This window comes from Columba livia, chromosome 2, assembly GCF_036013475.1.
Source record: "Columba livia isolate bColLiv1 breed racing homer chromosome 2, bColLiv1.pat.W.v2, whole genome shotgun sequence".
NCBI classification, from domain to species: domain Eukaryota; kingdom Metazoa; phylum Chordata; class Aves; order Columbiformes; family Columbidae; genus Columba; species Columba livia.
The window spans coordinates 25,906,834-25,919,750 of NC_088603.1; the positions used below are offsets into that span (position 1 = coordinate 25,906,834).

The 12,917-nt window shown below is 36.8% G+C and overlaps 1 protein-coding gene across 1 annotated transcript in view; it reads left to right on the top strand.

Annotated features, from left to right (window-relative positions):
• Positions 1-12,917, top strand: part of VPS50 (VPS50 subunit of EARP/GARPII complex) — a 92,469-nt gene that overhangs the window by 50,973 nt on the left and 28,579 nt on the right. The window contains exons 19-20 of the mRNA XM_005504929.4: positions 7,538-7,656; positions 9,165-9,271. Of these exons, the coding sequence (XP_005504986.2) occupies positions 7,538-7,656; positions 9,165-9,271 (226 nt within the window). The remainder of the gene's footprint in view (positions 1-7,537; positions 7,657-9,164; positions 9,272-12,917) is intronic.

Genomic DNA, 12,917 nt, shown 5'->3' on the forward strand with positions numbered 1-12,917 from the left:
TTAGGCACCTTTTAGTTGTAATCTAAATGCTCAGGATCTGGCTTTACAGTGGGATCTACTATAACACTGAACAACCACTTTATGTATTTTTTTATTCAGAATTTTGTCAAAATCTAACAGTGGTCAAATATGTTTTAAGGTGAAACTTTACGCCATTCTCTTAAATGCTACATTAGCATATTTTTATTAAAGCTTTTGCTTTTGTTTATGAATAGTGTTTTTTGGGGCTTTTTTTCATGATAAGGGTGAGTTTAGGTTTTGGTTTTTTTTTTCTTTAAGTTAGTTAATCCAGCCATTACACTAATGGCTTATTGGTTTTCAGCTTTGTCTTTCGTGCTTTCCCTGTGGAACTTCAGTTGCAAAGCAGCTTGATGTGTATCTCATGCCCTGAGTGTGATGCTGCAGTGTCTTTCTTTCTGTGGGTGATGCTGCAGTCTCTTCTGCTGGATCATTTGAAGAGAAAATACAGTTTATTGGCAAAAAATATTGCCGCATTATACTTAAAGGAAGCTGCTGGAGATCCAGTTTCCTGGTGATACTTCTTCTCCTGTCAAGTAATACAGCAGAGCATCTGTCCTGTCTTTTCCTATCAGTAAACTGAGAAGAGTTGCAAGGTTATCAGCGATATGTAGACTGCGAAGGAGCATGTTAAGCAAAGATGAACGCGCTGCTGGGCATGCTGAAAACTGCAGAATTCCATGATACTTTGTAGAAATCCACTCTGAAACAAAGCTTTTGGGGAATCTGGGCAACCATTTGGTAGATACGTGCTAAAATAATCCACAGTGAAATAAGGAGTAATGATGATACCAAGAGTACTTATGAGGATTTCAAAATGAAAGCTCTCTTTACTGAAGAGTTCATGTCAGACTTTTCTGCATGTTTGTGAGTAGTTTTAGTTTTTAAAAGGTTTTTCTGAAGAAAAAAGACTAGAAAATTAACTTTCTCTTTTTTTTTTTTTCCCAAAGACAGCTTTCTTCTGAAGGTTTGACTCTGTACCAAGCGTATAGAGCCATCATGATCTGCACTCTGAGTGCACAAATACATCTCAAATATTGCAGGATATTTTTTGCCACCTGTTGCATGTAGAATAATAAGGAAGGTGTGAAGTTATTTTCCAAAGATGATAGTAACTGTAGCTACTGAGACTGGGTAACATCTCAATAACAAAAAAGAATAATTGTTGGAACATGATTTCAATCTCCTTTGATTCCTTGCAGGTCACTGCTAGCAAATAAGTGCATATGCTGTCCCCATAGTTTTGTGCAGTGACTTTTAAGCAGAAGTTGTAGAAGGCTACAATTGTCTTTATTTCTTCATTGTGGATATGTTGAGGAATTGTTCTTTTTGTTTACACACTTGTATGAGAGATGAAAACTTTCCCCACATGTTAGAGCGGACCTGTTTCATTCTTTCCAGATTTAATAATTTGCCCTTCAGAATCTGTTTCACCTAGCTAAAGTAAAATTTAAATGATATCAGTTTCCCGTGCACTGAGCTTTTGCTTCTATGATAATTAAATCATTTGACTAAAAATGAGGTATCAAATGCTGATGACTGTGTTGGACATACTGTTTTGTTGACGTTTGCCAGCTTGAAGCATGATACAGCAGCCAAGCGGACTGCTGTTGGTAATACCCTCTTCTGTATTTTGTCACATATTATTTGTTTCTCCTTTTCTCCAGTGATTAACCTATTTGGAGAAGTAATAGAGCTTAAAAGCAAAAAAAAAAAAAAAAGCTTTAGCTCTCTATACAAATGTAGTTTTTCACGTGCAAACTCTGTACTTGAATAATACAGTAATAGTTCCACAGGAATCGTCATATTATGTGAGACCAATGGTGGTTCTCTTACAGTATCCCACTTCTGGTAATGATTAGCACAGGCGCTATGGGCTCGTGAGGGGTAATCAGTGTTGCAAGTCTCACTGGGACATTTTGTGACCTGCATGGGTTACAAAATGTAAATGTACAGGATAGTTTTCCTCTATTCGTTCCAGAATTATCTTGAGAAAAAGGCAAAGAAGCCACCCCCACCCCAGAACCACATTCTTTACTGTAATGGAGTAATACCGTTATCCAGGAGGTTACTTGTTATCTTTGTTGCCTTATTACCACAGGGAGCAATGAAATTGACCATCTCATCATCCTGGGTAAAAATGTCTTTTTATTTTGAGTTTGTCTCTAGCCGTTGGAAAAAGAATCTGTATGTAAAGGTTACTGTGTTCATACTGGCTCTTCACCATTGTCTGATTTTTTGAAGGTATGTGAGGCTCTCTCCCAGCCAGAGCTGAAGCATTAGTAAGTGTTAGTTCGTTAGTAAGGGATTTGCCTCCTGCTTTGCGTGTTGGTGCTGCTGTCACTGAAAGCGCCATGGTGGAGATGGGGTTCTGGTAAATCACTGTCCGGATGCTGTGTTGACGTCTCTGGTGAGGCTGAGAGTGGCTGCCTAGGCAGTTCAGTCTTGTAATGGTCTACAGGGCATTATGATCCCATGAATTACCAGTAGGCTGATGTGTTACACCAGTAGCAAAGTCCATGTTGCGATTTCCTCATCTTTAATTTTGGACAGTGTCCCATTTGGTAGGCTTGTGCATTGTCAGAAGCTTTCAAGGCTGGCTGCACTGTCCTCCTTTTTCAAAGCGGTGCACCAATTTGGTGTTCTTTATTATAATAGTGAAACTTTAGTATATTTTAAATTGATAAAATCTGTTCTTGTGCCTGTTGAAGAGCTATAATGAATTTTGGCTTTATTTTGATGCCAGAGGGACAGAATGTTCTATGTGGAAAAACTGAAAGACCAATGATATAATGACTTATGTGTTTTTCTTGTGAAATATAGGTTAGATTTACAGTCATCCAAATTATAAAATATATATTTTAACCTTAAATGTAGTGGTATTTAGACAACTTAGGAATAGTGTTTAGAACTTTTTTTTAACTGAAATGTGATGTTAAATTTCAATTTGTTCAATGTAAATTGCTTATGGAGAAAGATGCTTATGATTTTTCTTCCCTCCTTGTGGAAATCCGTTGTGGTGAATATTTCCTTCGACATGTTTCTAGCAACGCTGTGTATAAACAAGTTTGTTCTGTGTGGTAGCTTGAGTTTAATCAGTTGGAAAATGGAAACTAACTGGTTTTAGTATTTAAAGATGTGAAGTAAATCTATAGAATCATACTGAGAGTGAAGACAAGGGTGTTCTGCAATGCTAAGAAGCTGCTTGGTTTCCATCAGTGTATTTGGCTGTTAACACAGTCACTGGAAGGATAAAATCCTTTCCAAAAGCTTTGTGAGCCAGGGAGGTATTATGCACATTTACCAAGAGAATTGAGGCACAGAACAGGTTAATTGGCTTGCCAGTAGTTGTACAGGATGTGTAACCTGACTAATATTAGAACCAAGGTTTCTTGTGACCCCAGTGAGTATACTCTCCAGGTGACCATCCTAATTCCCTTTTCACATTTTTTGTCTTCGTTTTCCATTTTTTTCTTTTTTATTTTTAAATCAAAGTCACACGTATTTGATAATCTTTTACGTAGATACAGAAATAACTTGCTCAGGTACTGTGGGATAAAATGTCTACAAAAGTTTTCTGTTTCTTGACTGACCAGTTAAGGTGGAGGCACGTTTTAGCACTTAAAATTCAAAGTATTTCAGATGGAGGCTGCAAAATTTTGTTTCCAGAGAATGCAGACATGTTCCCAGATATTTCAAGAAACTGAATGACGAGGACACAAGCAATTGATGTACTTGTCAAATGACCTGTAGGATGCTAAGAAGTGTCAGGATTTCTTTTGAGAATGTAAAGTCTTTTCAACAGCATAGCTGTTCTGGACAACTGAATAGGGGCTTCTGGATCCAGACACCTCAACTCTGTCTTGAGTTTCAGTGAGATGCCTTATGCCCCTTTTCTGTAGCTCCCTAAAATATTTTTGTTGCGATACAGTTAACTTACAGGTTTGTAACACTCTTCAGCTTCAGTGTATCTGATCACTGTTCCGTGGATTCCTTTGGGCTGGTTGCCTAAATGCTTGTGAACTGACTGTTGCTACAAGAGATCTGGATTCCTTTTAGCACTTTAAAATTTTACTGGAGACTCTGCATATTCAAAATGGATTTATAACATCTCTTCGGGTTGAGGCCACGATTTAACAGTTGGGAATTACTTCATAATTTAAAGTGCAGATATTCTAATCTCTCTTTTAATTGAATAACTTTTCCAGCTCATTAACAGCATTAGGTTGAGGAGACTTAATAAAGTATTCTTCCATGTAAAAAAGAAAAAAAAATCTCAAAATTATCTTAATCTGTGATGTTAAGACATTTAAGATGTCAGCTGTCAGATTGATATATCAATATGAATTGCAGTTAACCATTTGTAGTCAGTTTATCGTTTTACTACCACTGAATTTTAATTGAATCAGCATGTCATTTATTATATATTAATGCCTATTAACCGGTGGTAGTTCTCCATACTAGTGTTCCAGCCAAATTTGTTAAACTATGAGTGTCTTTGTCCTTAAGCAAGCCTGAACTTGGGTCATTTTTGAAATAAATTGAGCTACTTTCATTATAGCTTTCCTTTGTCTGAAATGTTCACAAGGCAGAAATTTTGCCTGTTAATACTGATGATCAGAACATTTCTTTTTAGTCTGTGTCTCATACTACATTCTTTTTTTTCTGTCTGAGCTTTTCTGTTTCATTTGAATGTGTCTGTACTGTGGGCTTCCCGCTGTTATACAGCTTTCATAGTGGGAGGCTTTAAAAGCCTCCAGGGCTTGGGGCTGGGACCAGGCATTGCCATGCGTGACTGAAAAAATGTATTTCTTAGTTAATTTAGGATGATTGAGAGACTGGCATTGCCTTAGTCTGTCTGTCTTGGTTTTCCCCTCTGGAGAGCGGTTGTATCCTTTAAATCCCTGCCATTTCTCAAGGATCCTGGAACCAGACTGTCTTTGTTGAATGTGTCATTGTTCACTTCTTGGATAAAATGACTTCAGAGCAGTGTACACGTTAAGGAAAAGTTAAAAGGAAAAGTATTGTGGTCTCTCTTCAAGTGCAAGTGCATTCTGGACCCTGATGGATATACTTAATGCTGTAATAGTTGTGTAGGTATTAGGGTTATGTTGCAGAGCATCAAGTATTTGTTTTAATCTTTTATAGATTGAGAAATTTACACTGTGAAAAAGTTTATTTCATTATTTATGAAGTGGCTAAAACACTTATACTACAGGACAACCTCAAACACTTGGAAGAGAGATTGACATTAAATGCTGCTTTTAATTGGCTAGAAAAAGATTGCAAATTTCAAGTGGGTTTTTTTGTTAATTAAAAATCCCAGCTGTACACTTTTAGTGTGTGTGTATTGCTTCATAATTATAAAGAAACCCCTCTATTATCTGTGTTTGTGAATAGTATTTCTCCACATAACTCATACTCTAGCAATAATAATGCATGTCTACCATGGAAATACTATATGGTATTATTATATGCTGTGGTCTATGTTGCTCATTTTTTCCAGACATCACTTGTTAAGCTCAAATCTTCCATCCTTGAATTGAAAATAGTTCTCTTACAATCTTTGAAATGCAATTCAACAATTGAACAGAGTGAAACAGTTTCAGAAAATTAAAAAAACAGCTGGGTGTTTGGAGTCAGTAGTTGTCTGTAACTGCTTAAGCTTCTCATTTTTCAATTAACTTCAAATGGTGTTCCTCAGTATAAAAAGGCATGTCTCAAGGCAGGTGTACATCGTTAATTTATCTACGCATTCATATTTTTCATAGCGTTATTCTGGAACAATTTGTGGCATTTGTGACAAATGAAACAAATGGTGCTTGAGGCTTTCTTCCCTCAAAGAGGAATTGTTTCACTGATCATTAGATAAATATTTCAAATATCTGGATTTTGTGCCTTTAACTAGATAATGGGTGCTGTGTGTTTCAAAGCAAAACTAAGAACCAGCACACACAAATAAATCCAAGCATGTCCTGGACACATAGTGAAGTTTTCTGAGAAAGCGAAGGAAACAAACAAAAAAAGAAAAATAAAATACTTTTTATCTAGCCCCCCTCATTTATTCCCCTGATACAGTTGAGTTATACCTTTAGAATGTTTTGTAGAGTAATATGGTGTGCTATGTTTTTTGTTTTAGTTTTTATTTTCCTCTAGGAGGAAAGGTATCTAATATCGCATTGCAGAATCCTATTCCCTGCTCACTCTGCAGTTTCTGTTTGTTCCATTCCAAAGTTTATGTGTATAGAACATACAAGTATATATAAAGTTACGCTTCTTGCTGTTGATGTAGATAAAACAGCATACAGTTGAAGAAAATAAGTGCAGAAAAATCAGTGAGAAAAAAAAATTACATGGTACTAGTAGTCATGACAAATATTTTTGGGGTTGTTGTGGTTTCACCCGGCAGGCAGCTAAACACTACACAGCCATTCACTCACACCCTGCCAAGTGGGATGAGGAAGAGAATCGGAAAAAAAAGTGAAACTCCAGGGTTAAGATAAGGACAGTTTAATAGGACAGAAAAGAATGTAATAATAAAATAATAGTAATAATAATAAAAAGAACATACAAAACAAGTGATGCACAATGCAATTGCTCACCACCCTCTGACTGATGCTCAGCCTGTCCCCGAGCAGGGATCACCACCCCAGCCAGCTATCCCGAGTTTATATACTGAATTTGACATCATATGATGGGGAATATCCTTTTGGCCAGTCTGGGTCAGCTGTCCCAGCTGTGTCCCCTCCCAGCTTCTTGTGCATCTCCAGCCTCCTCCCTGGAAAGTTCTTGACTTGGTATAAACATTGCTTGGCAACAACCAAAACATCAGCGTATTACCAACATTCTTCTCATACCAAATTCAAAACACAGCACTATACCAGCTGTTAGGAAGAAAATTAACTCTGTCCCAGCCAAAACCAGGACAGTGGTTGAAAGACTGTCTGGTAGGAATGTCTTCGGAGTGTATTGATAATGAATTTTACAAACAACTGGGGGTTGGCAGTGGCTTTTTAGTTTTGTGTTTTTTGTTTGTTTTGGTTTGGTTTTGTGTATGTGTATGACATAAATGAGCATTTTTGTGAAGCAATAGTTTAGTCCTTCCTGCATTAATAATTAAGGTTTTTGTGGTGCCAGGTTTTTTTTGTTTATTGTCACCATATGGATACATTTTGAGGCTTTATTACAGTTTTGTCAGATTGTAAAGCAAATGATAAGCTCAGATATGTGGGTATTTGATACAGCAACAAGAAAGAAAAAAAAGTTATCGGTAGTTGGAAGAAATAGGATGATGCAAATATTTACTCTTAATCAACATCTCAGAGTTTGTTTAGGAATGTACTCACAAATGGCTTTGTATAATTCGCTTGCTGCATTTTAGTGAACATTATCAGCAGCCTTTCAGCCAGCAAAGTTTTTTGTATCCCGATTGAGGTAAAAGCCAAGAAGTGACCAAAATGCTACATTAAATGAGGGACAATATTGTAAGGAAAATAATGACTTTTTTTTTTTTTAACAGTATGAATCAGATGAACAAGAAAAAAGTGCATATCAGGAGTATGATAGTGACAGTGATGTTCCTGAAGAGCTGAAAAGAGATTATGTGGATGAGCAGACAGGAGATGCCCCTGTGAAAAGGTAAGTAGACCGTGTCAGTCCCTGGTCTCATTTACAGGCTTTTTATCTCAGTACTCTAATTAGTTCATTTTCTGTTTAATCGATACTCTACAACAGTAGAATAATAATCAAATAATCTTTATGCTACCTGCACAGTTAGAAAGGCTCAGCACTTAGATCTTCGGAAGGGGGAGGAACATTAGACTGCTCATCATTATTGCAGAAAGAAACTTTGGAAAGCAAGATTTTGAAGGAGGATAAACGCTCTCTGAAGCAGGTAGTGGAAAACTGATTATTGAGCATTAGATGTTAACTGCAGGTTCTTCTACAACTGCTGTTGTGCATACATATAATTTCTGTTGTGTCAAAAGCAGTTGTTTGCAGACAAATGGCTTGAGGTTGGGCTTTTACTTTTGCAGAACAAAAGTAAACTTTTGCAGATTTAAAAAAAAAAAAATTGAATTCTTCCGTAGCTTGAATGTGGTAATTTGGAATTTTACATTCTCTCTTTCTTTAAGAATATATATACACACACCTACATTTATATATACACGCATGAATATGCATATTATATTTTGATGAAAAAATATGTATAAATACTTTATATATATTAATATAAACACAATCCAAGTCTGTAACCTTTAAAAGGATCTGAAATATGAATTTCTGTCTACTTCGATGGACTTTGTGAAGCAGGCTAACACTACATGTATGCAGAGGATTGCAGGAGAACTAGAAAGCCATCACTTGGGTCGAAGCAGAGGAATATACATATATATATATTTTTTTTTTAATAAGTCTTTAAGATAAAATATTGTTAGCATGGTTTCATAAGATATGTCACATAAGCTACTTCATTTCAAAGAAGTGGTGGAGAGATTGATAAAAATTACTTAATCGAAACAAACCACAGTCACTGTCCATAGCTTCGTGCTGTGAAATGGAAGCTTTCTGAGTTTTTGGAAGAATATCGTTTTGCGGTATGGCAGCTGGCAGAAGGTTTCTCTTAGAGAATCATAGAATATCTCGAGTTGGAAGGGATCCATTAGGATCAATGAGTCAGACTCCCTGATTCTTGTAGGACTACAATTTATGAAAAATCTAATGTTACCTTAGTTTCACGTTCTTCAAAATTGTTTCCATTTCCAGATAGTCATTTTCAGCTGTAGCTTACTAGTCTGCCCCTGTTTTGTTGTTCTTTTTTTCTTCACCTCATAAACTATGAACTTGAGTCAGAGTGGTTAAAATGATGGCTGAGGCCAGAGAGAGGCCTGCAGAACTCCAACCTTGGACTACAACTCAGTAACTCCTTTCTCTAGCACAATGTTATGTAAATTAGGCCAATCTCCTCTCTTTAAATGTTAGAATCTTAAACCAGTTATGCTTTGGCATAAATAAAATACTGGAAGGCATACTGTTATGTGAAAGAAGGGGGGAGGAAGGATTTATTTTCTACTAAATTTTATGTGTATGTCCTTGAATATAATAAGCAGTCATATTTGGTGTATTTTGTTTTGTTTTCTTTAAAGTGTTTCTCGAGAAACTCTGAGGAGCAGAAAGAGATCAGATTATAACCTCAATAAAGTGAATGCACCTATCCTAACAAACACTACGCTGAATGTAATAAGGCTTGTTGGTATGTAGAAAATTGAAGTATTTTATATGTGTTTTTTATTTTAATGCAAACCTATGGATTATATTAAATATGTTAATTTTAAGGCTTTTAAAAGCATACCTCGTTGGGCTCTATTTGCACTCTTAGAAAATCTTTATGAAATAGAAATAAAGCACTAGACCAAAACATTTTTTAATTAAATGAACAAATTTGGTTATATCCTGTGAGTTATTTTTACTTTGAAAATAATTCTGCATGCATATATTAATTTTAAACAATAATGGTGGATTATTTCTCTAAAATATTGAATATGTCAAAACAGTGGAGAAGTGATCAAGATGCTACTGGTCAAGCGCCTGAGCAACCTCATTTTCGTAGACCTGCTCTGAGCAGGAGATTGCACTAAGTGACCTCTGGAGGTCCTTTCTGGCCGAAAGTTTTCTATGAAAACGCTCCCTTCCAGTTCTAGTTGTAATGGGATTGGTTTTTTTATGATAATGATTTCCATTTGTTTATCTAGGTAACTGTATGATAGCAATTTTCTGCTACTGACTTTAATGTTATTTATAGAGAAGGGGAAGCAACTACCTAAATTTACCAGGTTAGCCAGAAGAGGGAAGAATTCTGTATGTGTTATATTAATTAAGTTTGTTTTCAATGTTTATGTGCTTGGAAAGCTGGTTTTAAAAGTGACTACTCTGACATCGGGTTAGTACCTTTTGCTGTCTTAAAAGGCAGCATATGAATCAGAAATTGATTTTTAAAACCTTTTTTGCAGTTTTTTTTTTTCTTCTTGGAGCATGTACAATACAAACCTGAAATAAGAATTGAGATTATTCTGTTGTAACTTTTCTGGTGTTGATCTGTGAGTTAGGTTGGAGAGATTTGTTTGCTACCTTCGAAAATAAGGCTTTGCTCTAAGTAAAGTTAGGATTGAATTTAGAAATGACACATGACACTTTCATGCAAACCACTTGGTCTTCCCCCAGCCACTGCTCTTGCCCCTCTGCCCTAACACAGGGTGAGAGCAGCTGAAGCTGTAGTTCTAGTTTTCCAATTCTACATAAAGAGTTATTTTATTTGTGGATTCTGGCCATAACCCCAAACTTAAACGTTATTTGCAAATCTCATCCATATGCTTTTTCCTCCTTCTGGAATGACATTTAATTTTCAATATTTCTGCTATTGGCAGTGGTTTATATTGATTCTGTAATGACTGATAATAGCGGTATTTGGAACATGAAATTAGAAAGGGACCTCCTGCAGCCCCTGCTACTGGAAGACATGTCATTTAGTACTGCCTGTGAATATGCTTGTTTTGAGCTCTGGCTTAGAGAATACTTCTGTTTCGTTCCCACCACTATCTAATAAGAGCTCTATTCAAGAACCCTTATCAAATTCGTGGTTAAAAAAAAATTATCCACCTATTTTCTGCTCACTTGATTTTATGCCAAAATAAACTTTTAAGTTCAACAGATCATCTTGTTCTGCTGTTCTTACAGAAAGCAATCTTGTTTCTTCTGTCTTTGATTTACTAAACTAAATGTACCAAGCTTTGTTGTGTCCTACGTATTTACCCACCAGAAGCTTATATCCCCTACTTTCTTACTATTTTTAATTTCTGCTTGTGTTGTAGTCTTGTCAAAATCACGTGCAATACTTTGGATGAGGTCTCGCTGCATTGGGCCACTGTTGTATGGCAGCATCTTGGTCAGCAGTTGCCTCTGTTTTGCACGTCTTTGGATTTCTCACAGCTTCCTTGTACTGGCAGTTCAGTCCATCTGTAATGAGCATGTACAGCCAGGTCCTTCACTTTCCCAGTTTTTTCCAAGGGATAAGCTGCTAGTTTCTATTAGAAAGATGCATGTTTTTAATTAATTGGTCCCCAAGTGCATGGCTTTTACATTTTCTACTATTGAATTTCATCCAATTTCTGTTACAGGAGTCATCAAGGTCCTCTAGTTCCTCCTGTACATTATGTCAATCCTTTTCAGTTCTGATGGTGCCTCCTTATTTTTTTCCATTATCATGCTTTTAGTTTTGTGCCAGAGTCATTAGTGAAAACACTAAAGAAGAGGCCGGTTGCTGGGAACTCCACTAGTAGCTTTTCCAGATATTTCCCTTTTCAACACACTCCATTCTGACTTCTCTTTCATTAAACCCTTGTTTATTTAAAAAACTCTAGCTTCACTTGTTTCCTGTGCAACATTGTTAAATTAATACTTTGAATAAATCTTAATTTTGCTTCCATCTTTCTGCCTCTGTCACTTCCATACTTTCTTCAAAACTTGATCTGAAGTCCTGCATCCTGCAAATGATGCACTGGATCGATAGTTGCTTGGATGACTATAGTTCTTCTTGAATGTGCTCTCATTTGCGTTTTTTTCAATTGTAGCCATACAACCCATGCCATCACTGCTTATTGCACATACAGGTTATTATACTGATTACCAGACTGGTGATTTCACAGCCATTTTTTATTATGACTTGATTCCTTTGCTACTGTAGCTTGACTGTTTTTAAAGTCTTTTCCATCTCATTCTGGCTGAAAGTAGCCCGTTCAGTTCTATTAGTCACCCTGTTCTCTTCATTTTTCTCGCTGTCAGTATCATTGTTCCCAATTAAAACCAAGGCAAAGTATTCTTGCCTTTGGGCTGTCTTGTTTGTCTACAATTTCTGTCCTGTCATGCCCCCCTAGTTTGGTTTGCTTTTGTTAGTCTTCTGTAATTGGACAACTCCTGATTTTTACCATCTTTGGGAAGTTTAGTTTTGGCAAGACTTCTGGTACTTCTAACTCTTCATGTAACTTCCTGAGAGAATAGGTCTGTTTTTTCCCTTTGAGTTTGTCCTAGTCAGGTTGTAGGAGATCCAGGTATGATCCAGTCTTCTGGATTTTCCCCCAGCAGACAGGACTGCCGTGGAACGTGCCCTTCGTTTAATGTCGGTCTCTGCTTGTGCCATGGAAGGCACCAGTTTGTCTCACACTGCCTCAGATTTTTGGCTGGGAAAATTCCACGGTACTTAATGCTAATTTCAGGGAGTATATCTTAGGATCCCTTCATTATCAACGGAGAACAGCAGGTAATTCCAGAAGATGATAGTTTGTTGGCTACTTTGCCCGTGTGTCATTGCACAGATACCTTAGCGCTTGTTTTTTGGAGCTGCTTGCCCTCTGCACAGGAGATCTAGGCTGCCAGTGTGGCCTAAGGGTCTATTTTTTTAATTAAGTTGGACTATGTGAATTGTGTATGCAAGACCAGCGATATGGTGCCTCAAAAAATAAACACGGGCCTAGCGTAGTACAGGGGACACTATAGATATGTCCTATCTACAGAAAGTCTGTACTCTTTTAGAAAGTTCTGTTACTTGAAAATAAGGCTCTATTTTAAGAGAGATTTATTCTGGTGGCAACGATGAGTACTTAAGCAGTTTTTGTCCCTGCTGCATGTCGTCTTTGATGTCCCTGCCTCCTATATGTTGCATCAGCATGATGTATGGTAGATGTAGATCAGGACCACGATCTTAGTTAACAACAAATCATAAAGGAAGCTAGGCTTAAAAAGGGAAATCTGGAGTGAGTTGAAGATGCGGATTTAAGTTGCCCAATAAAGCAACAGAAATTGTTGCCTCACTTTTTAGGAAGGGATGTTATGCAAATAGTAGTACT